Here is a 19,247-nt window from a genome sequence, read left to right on the forward strand (position 1 = left end):
TGTGTTAATCAGTTATCTCGGACAAATACATGTCAACAAGTAATTTTGGGTATGGATATTTTTTTTTCTCTCTTAAATCATTGCATATTTATAGATTTGAGACAAAATGATAAAAGGCCTAAAAGTGTTACAAAAATAGATGGTCTCGATAGAGTTGGTTTGGAATATACTAGTCCTGATCCAGGTCCATCACAAAACCCACACTTCTCCTGTAAAGCTCTTAATTAAGCTTCAGTGGTGGTGTTCCCCAAGGCTCCATTCTTGGTCCACTGTTGTTCTCAATATACATGTGTTCTCTCAGTCATGATATACAGAAGAAAGATGTCGTCCCCAGTTACTATGCAGATGGCATACAGTTACATGTTCTGGTGCATCAAGCAATTCTAGTAGCCTAACCAATCAAGTTCAAGTTCAAGTGCTTTGTCACATGTACGCATACAGTGAAATGAAAAAAAGAATATACGTATATCATTTGCTGTTAAACCTCACTGTTGATAGCTCATCAACAAATTAGGTCCAACACTGATGTCGGGCGATAAGGTCTGCTATGTATGTGGACAGGGGCATGTAGAGGTCAGGGGCTCGAGAGATATGACTTGAGTCAGACTCAAGTTGCAGATCTGAGGACTTAAGACTTGCTTGGCTTACATTATTAAAAGACTAGACTTGACTTTTACTTGGTATTAATGACTTGAGACTTGAATTAGTATTGAAACAGATGACTCGAAAGGACTTGGATTTTTAAAATTAAAGATTTGCATTATTCTGGATATTGCAAAGTTATCCATTGTTTTTGAAACACGACTGGCTGATTTCTAGTGCAACTTGGCAACCTACTCAGATGCAGTAGACCAGCCTAGCTTTACACACGGGGCAGCTATCATGAAGGGGGCTGGTCCAAAAATAGTAAAATTTGGATCCAGGATTATGCTGTTGATGATGGTTGTAAGAAGAGAAGTGACATGACCACAACAACATCCAACGTCATGCATCTCTTACAAAATCAAAAAAGAAAGTTACGTGAATGTGTCTTTTTTGTTAACTTATTAGCTTATTGGCTGATCATAATTGACTTGAGACTTGCTTGACCTGAGCAATGACTTTACTTGTCTTGCTTGACTTAAAGCAGGCACTTGACTCGACTTGGGACTTAATTGTGACTTGAAGGTTAGGACTTGATGCTTGCTTGATACCTGCGCATGTGTGATCTACCCCCTCTTCTTGGGGTGCATGTACTTTTGGCCATACAGTGTATCATATTTATGGACAGATGTAATTGTACATGTAACGTCTCTTTCCCTTATGTTCTATCCTGTTACTTAAAAAAAAAAAGAGAGAATCATTCTCAGAGATAATTCCCCACCAAAAAATAGTGTATGTACACTAAAAAAAAAAAAGAAATCATCTAAAACAAACAAACAAAAAAAAAAAAAAAACACCAACTCTCTTTGGTTACATTTGTCATTTACATGGCTATATTACAAAATTTTGATTAATTTGTATGCATTGTAATTGATATGCCATCATAAATGCTGTATGTGTTCTACTTTGTAATCACAATAGTAGAACCCTCAATATTTTGTCAAGGAACTTTACAAAACTCAGTCAATCTTAAACCAGTAGTGCTATGAATTCAAACTCTTTTTATTAAAACATTACATTTCAAACATAGTCAGAGAATTCGTATTTACAAAACAGCTGTTTTTCTTCTCACAGAGCTGAACACCTTCGACTGAAAACAAAGACTGTTGTCTGGCAGCTTTAAAAATGTATGAAAGACGGTCAGAAGTATTCTCTCTTCCACACCGGCAGCTCCTGGAAATACACTTCATCTGGGTTTTCATCTGCTAAATAAGAGAAAATGACCATTAATTTATAGAATTCAAATATATAAGGTTTGAGTCAAAGAAAGAGCAAATGACACAATCACTCATCTGGATGCCTTGAATGCCCTCAAAAGTTTTTCACTACTCATTTGTCCCTTTTTTTAAAAAACAAAAACAAAAAAAAAAGAAAGAAATTTCATGACCATAACATGCAGTTTTCTTTTTTACCCCAGTTTCCTTGAATTTCATAAATAAATGACCTTGAAAGTATTGGAAAGACCCTTACATTGGATTTCTAAGTAGGTGTTCAGAGAAAGGACAGTAACATACTCGTGTTTAAAAAATTTAAATGTCACAAAAATGATGAACTTGAAATCCTATTGTTTTACATTTCCAGTTTGTTTGATTAACTCACTAAAATCTCTGTAAACATTGTTCTTTGTCTGTCCAGCTGTCATAATCCAGAACAAAAGCTCTGATTTTATAAAAATGGTGATACACTCATCTGGGTGACCTTCAGTTTTTCTGTGCGCTCAAAGCAATAAACTTTATAAGCAACAGAAAACATTTGTTGACTTTTTTGCTTTGGGTTTCACCTAACAGACTACATACAGGCTGCCCATATCCTCTGATGCTGGATGCTGTCCAGTACTGAATTACTGAGGAGTGACGAAAGCACTGTCACCTCTTATACTTTTTTGGGGGGTTAAAAATCAATCTAAATTTTGATTTATGAAATATAAACATCAAAGTTAACAATGTGTTTTTTTCAAAAAGTTACCAATACAATATTATCCACAAATAAAATTGGGTGTCATTTAAAGTCGGTCTTAATAATACAGAAATTCACACGAATTAAATTGGTTTCCTTTCTGGCCTTTTTTTTCTATTATCATTGCAATCATTTTGGTCATACTCTGCTATTTGCTTTTGAGAGAAATATATTGGCTTAACTGTCCTCCCGCACTACTGAAACCAAACCTCAGCTCTTAAAGCTATGGTAGGCAACTTTTATGTTTTAAAAAGTGTCATATTTGGTGAAACTGTCACTATATCCTAATAGTGCTACATGAGACGGATAATATGTGAAAAAAAAAACAAACAGTCAGAGCTGAGGAGTCTCTAACGCAGCTTTCAATCATGACAATCACTGCTAGTGAACTGCGGTCAAATTGTCAAACTAGGCAGCGCTGATCAAATATGATCAATATTTTGTTACCGCATTGCCTATTTCTCGCCTAAAAAGTTTTCAGAAACATATTTTAGTGTACTGTTTAGCTGTAAAATAAGACAGTTTGTGACCTGGCTGCCATGTTGGTTAGAAATCCAGTCATAACCAAATACAGCCCGTCAGCCTTTCACGTGTTGTGGATTCTTACAGGTGCCATCAGGAGCACTATGTGGAGGCAAAGGAACCTGATTTTTTTTCCAGATTATCCGTCTCATGAACTACTGTCAGGATATAATGACAGTTTCACCTAATATGACAAACAGCTCTTTTTTTAAATCAAAGTTACCAACTGTGTCAACCTGCATGTGTAGATATAGTTGCTGTGTGGCAGCTGGTGCAGATGCTGCTCTCACCTCCCTCTCTGGCCTGCTGCAGGAAGTTAAGCAGGACGGTGGCTGCCTGGTCCACGCTGAGCTTCTCTGTGTTCTGACTGCGGGTCTCTGTCAGGGAACAAACACCAGATACAGATTATCTGTCTGCTTTATGTGCCAAAGGTGATTCCAGCTTCAAGACTGTTTTAGGAAGCTCTTGGGGAAATTTCTCCAATAAAATAAAGACGGTTAACAAAGTGTGTTCTGAACTACACAAAGAATTTAGTGTAATGTTCATGTACCTAAGTGTAATGTGTCATAGACATCTCCTTCTTTTCGGTCCTCTGAGATGAACCTTCGTCCCTCTGGGAGAAAAAATAAAATAAAAAGATGCATTCATCTTTCTTCTAGAGTGCTCTTAAATAAGTACATTAGATATAATGAAGTAAATAATAATATCAATAAGCATATAGATTATGTGAAATAAACATGCAGCCCAGAGGCCAGAGGAAAATGTTTCAAGACCAACAAACTACATAACTGTTGTATTTTAGTGAATCATTGCTGTTTCCAGTTGCTTTTAAGGCACCAAGCATGGGAGTTTGGTGGCGTCCTGCCACTGTGTTTCCAGCAGTATTTTAAGTGATCCATCACTGTTTTTCCAGTAGGCTTTTTCGGCACAAAAAGCAGTTGTTGGTTTTAAAATACATTGCTGCTTTTCCAACAGGGGTTGTGCCACCAATATCAGGTATTTTAGGCCAAAACATGATCTTTTCCTAACCATAACCAAGTTGTTTTTGTGCCAAAACCTAACCACACATTACCCACAGCATTGTTGAAACATAACACTTCAAAACTACATAATAACATGCAAATGTAACAAATCTGTTGTTTGCAGAAATGTACAATGCCAAGACTTATTCTGGCAACTGGGCTGACACATGACACTGTAAAAAATCCAAAAGGTGTTTCAAAATCAGTTCATTCTTTTCATAATAAAAGAGTGGTTTTATCAATTAACGGCAGCTCTTATTTCACAAAGATCGTTTTTAAAAAAAAAAAAAATTCTCAAAGTCACAAACTTTGAATTGCTTGTCTTGACTGGATGAAGGGTTCCCAAGGACGCATTATGAATTAAAACTGACTGCGGAAAAACTGCATTACATAGTGCGTCTGTCTTTAATCATATTTTTTAAAAAAAATCTTCTAAAAATTGAACACTTTGAGTCTGCATACAGACATGGGATCATTAGGTAGATACATACGAGTGCCCTTGAGGTACAGCATAGCCTGCGGCGTCCAGTTTCTCCGTTGGAAAGAGCCCTTTAATAAAGAAACAAATCTTAAAGCTGCATACATGTAATGCTTGTAACCCTGCCCTTCTGTAATCTTGCAATCGCATTTCATATTTGGAGCTCTCTTCCTCCAGTTATTAAGTGAAAACATCACTGTCGAGAGTTTAATAAAAAAGAAAATAGTTTTACCTTCGGTGCGCTCCACGACTGCGAGATAAGTGATGCCAGCAGTAACAGGCTGAGCACATAAGTTGATGTGACGGCCTTCAAACCCTGTTGGAGATAAAGGCAAATGGGAAGAAACTTGTAACACAGCAGCGTCCTTCTCAGAGAAAGATTTAATCGGGCATGTGCGTTTTTGGAGCGTAATTTACGCACGGGGTACGCGCATTAGAAGAAGTTTAACCAAACATTGAATTCATTTAGTAACTTTGAAAATTGAGTGCAAGATAGTATAACTGATATATGTAGATACGAACCATGTTTTATTATTTATTTTATCAGCAGCAGTCCAATGGTGCGTGAAATGCCAGAAAAGCTTTCTTTCGTTTCAAAGAATTGTCGATTTTTTAGAAAGCATTTTAATTAAAATATTATTAAGCTTATTTTCTCCAATAAAGTGTAGGAGAAAAACGCATCTCACTATATTCTCCACATCTCTACACTGTACTTACTTTCATGGTGTCGGAGCTCCTGATGTCCAGCAGAGAGGATGAGAGAGTTGAGGATGCTTGCTGGCGGTGTTCCCTCTCCCTGTATTTATATCCTCCGGGATGGGGAAGCCTCCGTGCTCTGCGCTCCTTCACCACGCCAGCAGCGATAGGTCACGCCAATTTGTTGAATCGGGGGCGGTGAGGGGAGTGAATGAACGGATCCATCGATCGATTCAGCTCCTTCCATTGAGAGCTGGCCTGTAAATACTTCTGAATTAAACCTGCTGCCATAAGCACATTCAGCTCCCTCGATGTAGTTTTTCAAAATTACACATGTTGGTGCTGCAGGTCATTGTTGTTAAATGTGGATGGGCTCTGGGGGATGTTGTCACAGTCGATATGAGAGGTAATATGTCCCCCTCCGTGGGAGTATTGATATGTTTGCACCTTGCTCACTGGAGCATGACGAGAAGGAATGAGAGCTGGATTTTATGAATCAAAAGGCCACACTTCCAATTATGAATGTAATTATCCATGAGTGAGTGAGACTGGGAGCACTGAATTTTCCTGTCAGTGATGTCAGACAGTCTAAGTAATACCATTAACTGTCAGGGCAGCACCCCCACCCCTTCCCCGGACACTGAGGCAGGAAGATTGCTACTTTTAGAAATACTGAGGTCATGAGTCCAAGTTTGCCTACCACTGCTGCCCCACTGAAGAATTACCTCAACATGTATAGTGTTTATTAGTTTATTATATTGTCATACACAAGCCACATTTCTTTATCAAACTAGAATTACCGCCTCATGATTGTATACCTATACAAATAAGTTAACTTGCAGTAACAGTTTACAGTAATGTCTGTCTAGACTCATATGACTGTAGACAATGTGTCAAATATGGATGTTACTGCAGAGATGCTACAAATTCTAAAATGTGAATACTTCACATACATCTTACGATCATCTAATCATCTATACAGTCAGCACAGTTTCAAGATGGACACCCAAGATTAATGTCACCAATTCAGTATCTGACCAAATGTCAGTGACCTTTGAACATCAAACAATTCATCACAAAGTCCACGTGGGCATTTGTGCCAATTTGAGGAAGTTCCCCGAAGGCGTTCCTAAAATATCATGTTCTTGTGAATGGAATGTATGGATGGATGCCTGTGTCCATGGATGTAGCTGGCATAAAAAAAAGGCTATTGGATTACCAAATTATTAAATTTTGAATTCTTGATTTTTGGTCAAAACATGTTTTGTGAGGTTACATTGACCTTGACCTCAGCCATCAAAAGCTAATCAGTCCTCGAGTTCCAGTGGAAGTTTGTGCAAACTTGAGGAAATTCCCTCAAGGCATTATTGAGACATCATGCTCACAAGAAGGGGATTGGGACAAGGTCACAGTGATCTTGACCCTTGATCACCAAACACTAATTGGTTCATCCTTTAGTCCAAGTGGATGTTTGTGCCAAATTTGAGGAAATTCCCTCAAGGCACTCTTGAAATACCGCATTCACGAGAATGGAATGCATGGATGGACTGACAGACAACCCACAAACAAAATGCCTCCGACCATAGCTGCTGCTGATATTAAAAAGGCCATTGGATTACCAGAATTAATAACTAAGATTCTCCAGAGAGAGTCATAGCAAAATTCAAAATTTATATGCTCTCTGTCCAGTAAAAAATATGTCCAGTAAATTTTAGACCAATTTGACTATTAGATTTTGAGATAGTCAGATTCTTCTGGGGTTTTTTTGGTTAGATTTTAGAGTTTGTCCCGTGGAGTACCTAAACATAAATACAAATAGCAACTGGCTGGTACTTTCAAGATATGGATGAGTGACAAATGAATGGAAAAATCAATATTAAGTGTGTTAGTGATGTAGTGTTCCACTGCAAGCCTCCAGAACAGCTTCAGTGCTCCTTGACGTGGATTCTCCTTCTCCTCTACTGGAGGTATGAACAGAATTTTTTAAAAAGACATTCTATCATTTTCTCTTTTGTTGTTGATTTACATGATTTTCACACAAATTCAGTATGTATACTACTCAAAAAATTAATGGAACACTAAATTGTGACAGCACTGTATAACGCCGAGTCAGTTCAACTTCAGGGATATCACTCTGTCCATTTAGGAAGCACAAGTGATAGTGAATCAGTTTCACCTGCTTTGGTGCAAATGAACGTGAAAACAGATGCAACGGCGAGGCAAAAACAAGACAGTCATCAAAAGGGAATGGTTTTGTATGCAGTGGCCACAGACAGTTGCTCTCTCCTTATCTTTCCTGACTGATTTTTCTCTAGTTTTGTGTTCTAGTGTCCTTGTAGCATGAGGCGGTACCTGCAGCCCAAACAGGTTGCACAGGTAGTCCAGCTCCTCCAGGATGGCACATACATACATGCAGTCACAAGAAGGTTTGCTGTGTCTCCCAGTACAAGAGCATGGAGGAGATACCAGGAGACCAGCTGCTACACGGGGAGAGCTGGACAGGGCCATAGAAGGGCATCGACCTAGCAGCAGGACCGCTATCTGCTCCTTTGTGTGAGGAGGAACAGGAGGAGCACTGCCAGAGCCCTACAAAATGACCTCCAGCAGGCTACTAGTGTGCATGTTTCTGACCAAACTGTCAGAAACAGACTCTATGAGGGTGGCATGAGGGCCCGATGTCCTCTAGTGGGACCTGTGCTCACCGCCCAGCACCATGCAGCTCGATTGGCATTCACCAGAGAACACCAGAATTGGTAGGTTCGCCTTTGGTGCACCGTTCTCTTCAAGATGAGAGCAGGTTCACACTGAGCACATGTGACAGGAGTGAAAGACTCTGGAGATGCGGTGGTGAGCATTATGCTGCCTGTAACATCATCCAGCATGACTGATTTGGCAGTGGGTTAGTGATGGTCTGGGGAGGCATATCCTTGGAGGGTCACACAGACCTCCATGTCATAGCCAACAATACTCTGACTGCTGTTAGGTACTGGGATGAAATCGGCATGGCGATTGTAAGACCTTACGCTGGTGCAGTGGAGCTCACTGACGCCCTCATCCAGGTCTGGGAGGACATCCCCCAGGACGCCATCTGCCAACTCATCAGGAGCATACCCAGACATTGTTAGGAGTACATACAGGCATGCGGGGGTCATGCACACTACTGAGTCACATTATAAGTTGCCGTGATAAAACTGATACAAGTTGGATCGGCCTGTGATTTCAATTTTTTACTTTGATTTTCGGTGTGATTTTGAATCCAGCCCTCAGTGGGTTGATGATTGTGGTTTCCGTTTACCATTGTCACGTAAATTTGTTCTCAATGACTTATACAATGTACATCAGTAAAAAAATTCCAATTTGGAATAATTCGTTCATAATTTGTTGAGCAGTGTATTTATACGTACTTATTCAGGTTTTTTTTTTGTCCTCTATATCTGGCGCCAAAGTGCCGGATGGGCTGACTGACTGATTGGCTCACATCACCTACATCTGTTCTTTACTTTTTCAGTTTAGTTTTGAACGGTTACTCTAAAACTGCTCAGACAATATGCAAATATATACTGTGTATATCTATATTTGTGAATGTTGAGAAATCTGATTTACACTGAATGTAAAGAGTCAATGGCAAGACAGGAAGAAATGAACAGAAACAATATGGATGGCAGATACAAAGCTAACTTCCATAGTTTATTTACAAAAGTGCCATACAGCAAAACATTGTCATTTCACAGGTCACTTCAATTTTCTGGATACCCTAAACAGAAAAAACCCACAGCTGAAGAGTTCATTTTTTCAGTTCCTGGGTTGTGGTGGCCGATTGACGAACTTCTGAAGAACTCTCTCTCAAAGGAAAAAAAGGAGACTTTGAACATTAAAGCTCAACAGAGTTTAAGGACACAGAGGGATTCTCTAAGTGGTATGATCTTATAAAACTAATGCTCATTTAGATATAAAGGGTCTGTAAGTCCACAAGAACGTGAAGCTGCTTCAGAGTGAAAGTTCTCAGGTTTAAAAAGACTTTTACACAAAAACTGGACAGACTGCTCTAAACCACTTAAGTAATATTTCTGAGTAAATAATACATTCTTTAAGTGAGAAATCAGGGCCATACCAGTATTTAACATGTTTTAGTCCATACATTTTTTTGTTTTTTACAATTTGGCTCTTTTTTTCATAGTTTTGGCTTTAATAGGACCCACATTGAAATAAAGCAATAATACCCTTTAATAACAAAAGGTGTACACTTTATATTGCCAACCATTTTCCACAGTATATCTAGTTTTCTACCTCACAGGCAGACACCGGTTCATTTCAGTAAGCTATGAAAATCAGCTTGCAGAGAACTCAACCATGCTGCTCAAACAATCCATTACAATTAGCATTACATTTTGAAAAATGTTCTTTTGGTGATTTGTTTAAGTGCTTGTGTGGGAAACTTCTTGTTGCACCAGAAAGGTTGAGAGACAGGATGGTACAAACATGTATTGAATAAACTGAACCTTGAGTATTTCACAACTAAGCTACCTAGCTTGCTACTAACAGCAAACCAGCTAGCTTGGAGAGCTTTTGTGACCGACTAGCGCTAGCATGTTTCCGGCTGGCTAGTGTGTTAGCTCACCAACTACAACACTGTTCGAGGTGGCGTTATGAGTGGTCAATAAATTACCAAGCTTCTAGCACCACCTGAACAAACTTCCCCGTCCATGTGTCATTGTGAATTAGGTGTTGTCACTTTCTGATTTGACCAGTTGTTAAAGGGACAGTTCACCCCAAAATCCAAACTAGGCCTTCATATTTTCCCTCCTTCCTGTATTCCTTTTTATTTATCCAGATCAGTGGTCTTCAACAACAAGGGTTTTTCGCTGGTGTCTGAGGTGGAGGTATGTCTGTTTGAGTCTTTTGTTCAGAAAGTTACAAAACAATCCACTGTGGCTCACAAGAACCGTTAGCTTAGTAGTTCACATCGCTGTATGGACAGGTGCCACACAGTGACTTAGCGTTAGCTAGCTAACATGATTGCACAAGATTCATGGTTTACAGTTAGCCTGTCATTAATGCTCTGTACTGTAAATTAAATGTTTTTTATTAATAGGCTAATTTATCCTAGGTAATATATTTGACCCACATTCATGTGTATTTTCAGGCATATTTTAATTAAAAAATAAACTAAATTAAAACTTAAACAATAATTTGGCAGCCCCCCTACAGTAAGTCTGAGGACCCCCTAGGGTTGAGGACCCAGAATGTAGCTTGTGGTGCTCAAAGCACCAAAAAAATACAATTGAAAAACTCAACAGCAATGTTTCTTTCCAGAAATCATGATGTGGTTACTCATAATAATCCACAGACCTGGTTGTGAGCAGTTTCATGTAGGAACTATTTCCTCGCTACCGAACACCTGCCAACCGTATTACTAGTCATGGACTGGAGGCTCATGCTTGTGACAGCACAAGATGTAAACATTAATAGCGTTCTCCTCAGGTGAACTGTAAAGTTAACTACCTCAGCAGTGCTAGGTGTGCTAGCGGTAGATGCACGCTTTCTTCTATGCAGTGATGCCGTTGGCAGGTGTAGGTTGTTAGAAAGAAAATAGTTCCTACATGAAACTGCTCACAACAAGGTCTGCAGATTATCCTGAGTAACCAGGTCATGATTTCTGGAAAGAGACATCGTTTTTGAATTTATTTATTTTTTGGCTCTTTGAGCACCACAAGCCGAGTGCCATCTAGTTTCATTATATTAGAGAGAAGGCAGACATCTCTACACCAGTTATCTCCAACACTCGGCAACTCACACCAAAACACACTAGACTGATAAACAGCACTACAGGTAAGAGGAAAAATATGTATTTTTGATTTGGGGGCGAACTGTCCCTTTAACAGCAGTAATAACATTAGTGACAAATACTAGTATGACCTCATAGCACCTCACCATAGATTAAGTAAAGCACAGATCACTTAAAAAATAATTTATACTGAAGTACTCATTAGCCAACTGTGAACAGAAATAACATGTAATAAAGGGAAAATATTACAATAGCCACAAAAAATGAACAAAGTGTCACAGAATAACTGCAAAGAGACAAAATGCTGGACTTAAGCTTTTGTCCAAATAAAGTTAAAGCACAGGCACAGAAATATGGCAACATGACAGGCTGTCGGTCCACTTCTCATCCTTGTGGAGGGTCAGTGGTTTTGTCTGTTTGTTCCACAGAGTAAGAAAGTCACGTAGACAGAGTCGATGGTGCTCTGAGGGAGTCTTCCATCCTCCATTTTCATGCCAGATGCACTCAATGGCGAAGGGATCAATAGCATTTGAAATATTTATTGTAGTGACCTTAGTGACTCCACCCTTTAGTAAGAGACTGGTGGTGCGACGCTCCGATGAACCTTTGATTGGTAGCACTGACCAGTGAAATTGCAGACAGACAGAAAGCAGTCTTTGCCTGCTGGAGGAGGGGAGGAATCTGAACGTATAACCTTAGCGGCTTTAAATCAGCCCAATGGGAGACTGTGTTGCTCTATAAAACCTGCTGTACTCAAACAGCCTTCTCTGGGTACAAAGAGTCACTGTTATACCATGGTGTTGCTCTCGCCCGCTTGATCCACGTACTGAAAGAAAAGAGAAAAAATCATGTTAAGAGGCAGTTGATTGATTTTCAGCTTCTCCCATGTATAAAGCATGATCTGACACACACACACACACACACACACACACACACACACACGCACACACATACACACACACACACACTTGTGAGCTTTTGATGAGATGCAAAGTGTTAGTGTGGATTAATCCGATGACTGGACTGCATTTTCTGCCCGCTATCCTGAAGCATATTATAATGGCAAGCATGCATGACTTAAGGGGACACACCACAGGTGAACGGGACAAACAGAATTACTCTGTCACTTTTGGTTGTATTCTTATTACAGTTTGGAAATGAAATTTTCATTGAAAATGTGCAAATTTGTGCATAGGTTGAGTTCTGTTTTAATTGTGAAGAATCATTCAACAGGTTATAATTTAAAGAACACAAGAATTTGATTCATTCATTTTGATAATATCTCATAAAACAACAAACTAAACTTCACATATAAGCCTAATGACTTTAGTTGGGGTTCCATCCATATGTATCACAATGTTCAATAAATCGGTGAAAGAAAATGAAAATTTATGTACTTTTCCATCCACTACTGTTAAGTGAAAATTAGGAGTTGGTTCATCAAGATAAGCAACAGGTGGCGCTAAGTCTTCAGCCTGGTGCCATTGTACCACTGCAGAAGAGCACCTACCAGAATAATAAAATCAATAGCTTCAGTCCACTTTACTGCAAAAAATGACTGAAATACGAACAGACTGAAAACTTTATCTTATTTAATAAAACAGATGTTGACAAAGTTTTGCTTTAGGTACATAATTTGCAGTTGAAAAAAGGCAATAATTGCAATGTATGTAATTACAATACTCAGCACATCACAAAGCATTTAAAATCAGCATTTATAAAGTATCGTGAAAACATCCTATCATGGGGCCTCTGCTCATTCCCACCCCGAGTATTTAGAATAGAAAACTGGAGTAAAGCTAATTCTTTTCGAGGGAAAACGGTGTTTAATGGATTTGCTGACAGAGGTGAAATAACGATGCACGCAGCTTTATATGTGAGTTTAACTTTGTGAATTTACCAAACGCTAAAACCCACAAGGCCTGACTCGGGAATTTTACTAAAAACTGACCATTACTGACTACGCAAGCTGTTATTACAAGGTTTTCTTATTAACGACACTGGCTGTGGGTTTGATTTATGGGTTTTTATTTTGAAAAGTGTTACAAAGGATACAGAGTTGGTGGAAATAAGTCTTTTGTTGGGTGGCAGACCCATGTATTAAAGAAAAATATGTAAGAATACATCTGTAATTCATACAGAGAGGTGAAAAAATAACTTTTGACTCTGTGTGATAGGCTTACATGAACTCAATTACTTACGGGGTGGAAAATAATTCATCGTTATAAGAGGCTATAAAAACTCAAGCTTGTCAAGCACGGATTTGGCTTATTTTCCTTGGTTAATACTTTTGGAGACATCCCTATATAATATAACTTAATGCGGAAGTACATAGTGCTAGCTAGCTAGCTAGCTAGCACTATGTACTTACAAACTCCTTGATCATTCCAGAGCATAGAAACTTAAAACACTGCTCATTTTCGAAAGGCCACCACTGTTTAGATAATTAAACGGAAAATGGATCATAGCTATTTGTTTCTGGCTGCCCCCAGCATAGCTAGCATGTTAATGCTAGCAAGCCTTTATTTTCCCAGGATCATGCTGGCTGGGGGACGGGAAACAATCTGAACCCACATTACATATATTACTTTATGTAACAAGTTTGTTTCAACCTCACTCCCTCTTGACTTCGCCTGTGTGTTTACTTTCGTCAATTCTGTTTCTGTTCTTGTGCGTGAGGTGAACTGCCAATCAGAGTGATTTCATTCATTGACGGAATCTGCAGTCAAATCGTCGATGGGGGGGGGGAGAAGCAGATGCAGGCATTTATCTTGTCTTGTCCAATGTGTCGGAAAAGTTGACGTATGATCCAGCAGCCAATGAGGCGTCTATAGCACAAAGTTTTGCTATGTTTATCTATGTTACCAGTTTGCTTGCCAGCTATAGCAGATCACAAACTTCCCCTGCTAACAGTCACTATGCCATCACCCTTCCTGCAGGACCCATTTTGCGAGGCTGAAGAGATAGATTTTTCTGTGCAACATTTACTTCCCATGCACATATTCTCAATAATAGTTCAGAAAAGGCTGCAGAAAATGTTGAAAGTACCATTAAATAAATAACCTGGACTTTGTAGTTGCCTTTGAATCTTGCTTTACCTACGGTGTGTGCCTTTAAAGTCAAATGAACATTAAGGTTTATTCTTAAAAAAAAAAAGGATTAGCAGATCTCTAACCAAAGTATATATTTCCCCGTTAATCATGAGGTAATTGTTTACTAGATACTGTAAAGCGTATTAAATATGTTAGCATGCAAGGGAAAATCGGCAGTGACTGACCACGACTGCTGATTGTCCTCAGAGCCTTACGAAGGCTTTAATAAAAAACAAAGACAGAGAGACATTCACCTCAAAACAAAGCTTCGCACACAACAGCATGGAAGGAGCATGTCCACTAGCCACAACACTAACTATGTGTCTGCTAACTCATAGCTCTAGATGTAAATGGGTACCAGCCCCCACTGGGGACCTCATGAGACTGGGGTTAAAGGCCAGATGACCCTCATATCACTTCATTTCTGAAACTACCTTTTTGATGTTGATATACCACAACATTCTTGCCATGTATACTCAGATCTTGTGATCACTGAATTAATCTCTGACTAGATTTGCAGGTAGTTTCCCAGTGGTTTACTAACCCAGACAAACTGACAGTTTCAGCCAGCTGTAATGTGCAGGAGCTGAGCTGTCACTGGATCGGGGCAGTTTGGTTAATCTGTTGTAGCTGCGGTGTTTGAACAGAGTGATTAATAAACAAGAAAAAGCCATGCTGCGTGTGGACGAAGCAGAGCTGCAGGATCGCTGCAGTGCTGGGTAATACATACTGCACTGATGAAGGGCAGGTTTAGGATGGAGCCAAGGACAGGTATTCTTCTGATAAAGCCCACTACAACTGGGAAGAAACCCCTGGATAGGATGAGAGTGAAAGAGAAAGGGAGGAGAAAAGACAAAGACAGTGAAGTCAGAGTCCAAATAAAGAGAACTGCACTAAACAGAGGACGACAATTTATGAAAAAATAATAACATCTAAACATGTATAAATGATTTGGATCTTGTAAAATAAGAATGATGTCCAGAAAGTACAGTAGTTTATTATTATTCAGAGTTTCTTTACCCTTACCTAAACAAGAGGAAAAAGCCGTAGACCTCCAGCACAACTCCAATGATGGGCCAGCCAATCAGCACCACAAACACACCTCCCAGGAAGAAACTGGTGGCTTTCATCTTGTGCTTCTGGAAGAAGAAACGGAAGGTCCTCTCCAGCCCAATGACGAAGGCAAGTCCAGCAACAAACAGGATCTACAGTGTAAGAGGGGGGTGTGTGTCAAATTTGGTCCAATATTTGTCCTTTGAAAGTGCAGGAACAACTCCACCTTTTCCTTTATCCTGACTGAGGAGTCTATTTCAATTTTAGCCCCTTTCTCTGCTGCACCTTGCATGCAGCATCCAATCAGACTGCAATAACGCATTGGTTAGTGCTGGTATAGTAGGACTAGGGATACAATTTAATTTAATGTTATTAATGTTTACCTTAATTCTGTAATTTTACATGAAGTACGTGGGGTGCTAATCCATAGGATATTATACAAATGTGGTATAAGGACACATCGATGTAAGAAACAATTCTAGCAAAGAAACAATATTAGAGACACATTTCTGAGACTCCTCTTGGTATGTCCCAGTTGTCAAAATAAATTTGATCTATTTATAGCCAGTATTTGGCAACTGACATTTTGCAGATCACATTTAGCAGGAATACACCACCTATTCTTAAATAATATATATATATAACTACTGTGAAGGGGCACTCAACTGATATCAAGATAGGGTGAGAACCTGTGAAAACTGTCTTGTGCTGCTCTGGAGGAGCTTTGTCACGTCTGAGAAAATAACCCAGATGATGTCATAGTGATGGCATTGGGGTTATTTCAGTTTTGGCTTGGGGACTTCAGACTTAAGACTGGCCCACATAAAAAGATTTTTCAAATCTTAACAGATGTTGGAAATGTAATGATAAATTTGACTATTCTGCTCCTATAGTGTGTGCGACAGCCATGATTTGGCCAAAACAGCACACCACACACTTACACTCACTAACAACCAAAGTCCGGTGACTCAAAACTGGAAATCTTGCAAATTTCTCACAATTAAATATGACTTCAGAACAAACAAGATGGCAGAAGTCAGGCAGGAAGAACTAACTGTTAGTATGTGCACTACTTTTTACAAAAAAATTCAGGAAGACAAAAGAAAAAAATCTGAATAAAGTAATGGAGACAGCATGAACATGGATTGTACAAGTTACAGCTCCAAGTTGGAGGTGAGTAAATTCTGAGTTGAATCCCATTTGACATTGCATTAAATTCTCTGACACCTGCAGGACTGCTGGTTGTCCTTGGGGTTCCACTCTCACAACAGGGATATTGAACAGCAAACATATTGAATGTGTTTACAATTTGAAATCGATGCAGCCAAGAAGGACTTCTGAGCAAATCGGGGGCTGTAACAACACTCACAACATGGTCTTTAGCACCATCAAAAAATCAAGGCTTTGCTGGCTACTGTCGGGAGGGTGGAATGGGGCCAAAACTATCCTGATTTTCATGTAGGGTGTACCCAGCATTAAACAGAAAGTATTAATTATGAAATAGGGGGTGTGGAGTTTAAAGACATTTTTTAATTTTTTTTTTTTTTTTTAATTTTATATACTTTATTAATCCCCGAGGGGAAATTCAATTTTTCACTCTGTGGTCAATTACACACAGGTCCGAACACACACATGCACAAACTGGACCTATACATGCACTAAGTGGAGAGATGTCAGAATGGGCTGCCCATGACAGGCGCAGGCCAAGTTTACATGGCAGGGAGGAGCTAACAAAGAGATGATATGGAATTGCATTGTAGGAAATGTGTGAGCCAGTGATTTTGAAGGTCTAACCAAGGTAAGAGCTTATGATATCTGCTGCTTCAGTTTTTAATCTGTCGCTTGTGACTCCCCCAATGCCAACAGTGAGAGACAACAGAAGAACAGCAAAGCTAGAGGAGTTGTTGAGAAAGCTGTGCAGCAAAATTTCAAGAACATGTCAGTTAGCCAGTTTTGATACTATCAAGGACTCATGCAGGTGGTTTTACTGTACAACAAACACAGTGTTTGTAAACCTGTTTCTACAAGTGCGCTGAGACTGTCTTGAACTGACTTAATCAGCACTATCAACCAGGTGAAACCTGTTAAACTGCTCCTCTTTTGTGAAAAGCAGAGGATGGACCTTCATGTTAATAATATATAACTTGAGGACAGAGTGCTTTCCAGGGTCAGCACAAACTCTTATGGAGGAAAGATAGCTGCATCTGTATGTTTCTCAACATTACTTATAATAACAGTTCAATGAAGCAGAATTACTCACATTCCCAATAGCCAGGAGTGCTTTGTCGAAGAACAGGATCATCCCAAAGAAGAGGAAAAACACGCCGAAGCCTGTTAATCCCATTCCAATCTCTGCAGGACACACACATACCACAGTAAAATTTAATTACTCCATCTGAGATAGCCACTGAAGTGTAGAGGTTTGCTTTGCATGTCACTGACTGTTCAACTCTTAGGAACAAGTGGAAATCACCTAGAAAGTGTGATTTGTATTGTTATGGGTGGCCAATTCAAACTAAACTTATTGTTACAGAGAGCTGCTATAGAGAGAGATAGGCGATGATGTAAGGTTTAACAGGTCCCCAGCTGTTTCACAGCCAAGGCCACAATCAGTTTGTCATGTAGATAAATATCTGGTGAATGCAGCACACTTTGTCCTGTATGTCATACTTGTTAATGATCAACTTAATTGAATGGTTTCAGTATTTAACCTGACAATACCTCAAAGTACTCCGTTCATACATGGAAAAACAGTTAGGTAAACAAATAAAGGTCAATATTTCAAGTTGAACCACATTCAAACTGAAACAGTAATTTCACTGAAGCTTCCTTTGGACCTCCGTTGTTCCCTCTGTATTTGAAGCTAGTCACAGCTTTTCAAATGCGGAATTAAAACATGGCCGTATGTTATTTACAAGTAAAAGGCTTGCCAGGAGCAGCACAAATAGTAGCAGGAGGTAGCTATTAGCTTTCTGGGCCACAGGTTATCGTTATGACACACCATGAGAAAAAAAACGAAGCTAACTTTCCTAGCAACGAATGCTAATTGCTAGTTAACCAAGTGGTGCAGCTGAGATAAAGCCGGTGTCACAGAGAGAGCAGCAGCTCACAGAGATGCTCAAACACAAAGAGTCTTACTTTGGGAGTCCGTTAACGAAATCATCTTGACGCCGAATAAACGGGTGAAGATTAAACAGAAACAGAAAAAATATTATTGTGGCATTCAAGTACTCCTCCTGGAACAATTTGGATGACAGCTGCCACTGCAGCAACAGCCACGTCTTCCGGAAACACACCTTCTCGCGATGTCATCTTCCGGAACAACGCCGTGTCGCATTCAACGTGGCAACTTCACCTTCGTTCTTCACAGAGTTGCGAAGTGGATCGTGAGCTAATTTGGACAATGGTATGTGACCTGTGTGACTCACAGTTGGAAGTTCCAACTGTACTATTTGGATGAGTACGAAACTCAGCAGGAGAAATGATTGAGAACTCATAGTTCTCTGAGAAAAGAAACCAGAAGTGTGTGTACATAAAAACTTTGAGGTTGATGTTAACTACGACTCCCTAGATGCATTTCGTCAGCAAGAAACATCCAATCAGTATTCGTGGAAAGAGCTGAGCTGGAGCAAGAGCTGCTAAACTTCAAATTCACATGGCATTAAAGGAGAACTACGCACATTTTCTAAATTCATAAATGTTGTTCCTATGGTCTGAGACCATCCAAAAAACAAATATAAACAACTATATCCCAAATCCATAAACAAGAATGCTAAAACTCAGATTTATGTTGTCTTCAAGTGTGGAACTGCTCCACAGACAATGAACTGAGATAGAATCAGAATCAGAAATACTTTATTGAGTCTGGAGGGGAAATTATGATTTATTGCAGTCGCCCCAATGTAAAGAATAGATAATTATAAGTAGGAAAAGACTATGAAATAGAACTATGTAGATATAAAGCAATAAAGTACAATAAGATATAAATACATATACAAATG

General features: G+C 39.3%; 2 protein-coding genes across 6 annotated transcripts; both read right to left on the reverse strand.

Annotated features, from left to right (window-relative positions):
* Positions 1–1,623: 1,623 nt before the first annotated feature.
* spx (spexin hormone) lies at positions 1,624–5,450 on the reverse strand. Of its 4 annotated transcripts, none has more exons than XM_050036480.1 (6): positions 5,338–5,450; positions 4,853–4,936; positions 4,634–4,691; positions 3,671–3,733; positions 3,411–3,497; positions 1,624–1,844 (listed from the first exon to the last, which is right to left on the reverse strand). In XM_050036480.1, exons 1-6 carry the CDS (start codon positions 5,341–5,343, stop codon positions 1,783–1,785), a joined length of 360 nt encoding a protein of 119 aa, XP_049892437.1. In that variant the 5' UTR covers positions 5,344–5,450; the 3' UTR covers positions 1,624–1,782. The 4 variants fall into 4 exon arrangements, with proteins under 4 accessions (XP_049892437.1, XP_049892436.1, XP_049892435.1 ...); XM_050036479.1 differs by having other exon boundaries at positions 1,624–1,847; XM_050036478.1 differs by having other exon boundaries at positions 3,357–3,497.
* Positions 5,451–8,984: 3,534 nt separating this feature from the next.
* golt1ba (golgi transport 1Ba) lies at positions 8,985–18,559 on the reverse strand. 2 transcript variants are annotated; one of them, XM_050035901.1, is made up of 6 exons: positions 18,385–18,559; positions 17,507–17,598; positions 15,220–15,398; positions 14,924–15,005; positions 14,379–14,413; positions 8,985–11,927 (listed from the first exon to the last, which is right to left on the reverse strand). In XM_050035901.1, the coding sequence occupies exons 1-5, from the start codon at positions 18,407–18,409 to the stop codon at positions 14,405–14,407; spliced, it is 387 nt and encodes a 128-aa protein (XP_049891858.1). In that variant the 5' UTR covers positions 18,410–18,559; the 3' UTR covers positions 8,985–11,927; positions 14,379–14,404. The 2 variants fall into 2 exon arrangements, with proteins under 2 accessions (XP_049891858.1, XP_049891857.1); XM_050035900.1 differs by lacking the exon at positions 14,379–14,413 and having other exon boundaries at positions 18,385–18,556.
* Positions 18,560–19,247: the final 688 nt, after the last annotated feature.

This window comes from Epinephelus moara, chromosome 23 (genome assembly GCF_006386435.1).
Source record: "Epinephelus moara isolate mb chromosome 23, YSFRI_EMoa_1.0, whole genome shotgun sequence".
Taxonomy (NCBI): domain Eukaryota; kingdom Metazoa; phylum Chordata; class Actinopteri; order Perciformes; family Serranidae; genus Epinephelus; species Epinephelus moara.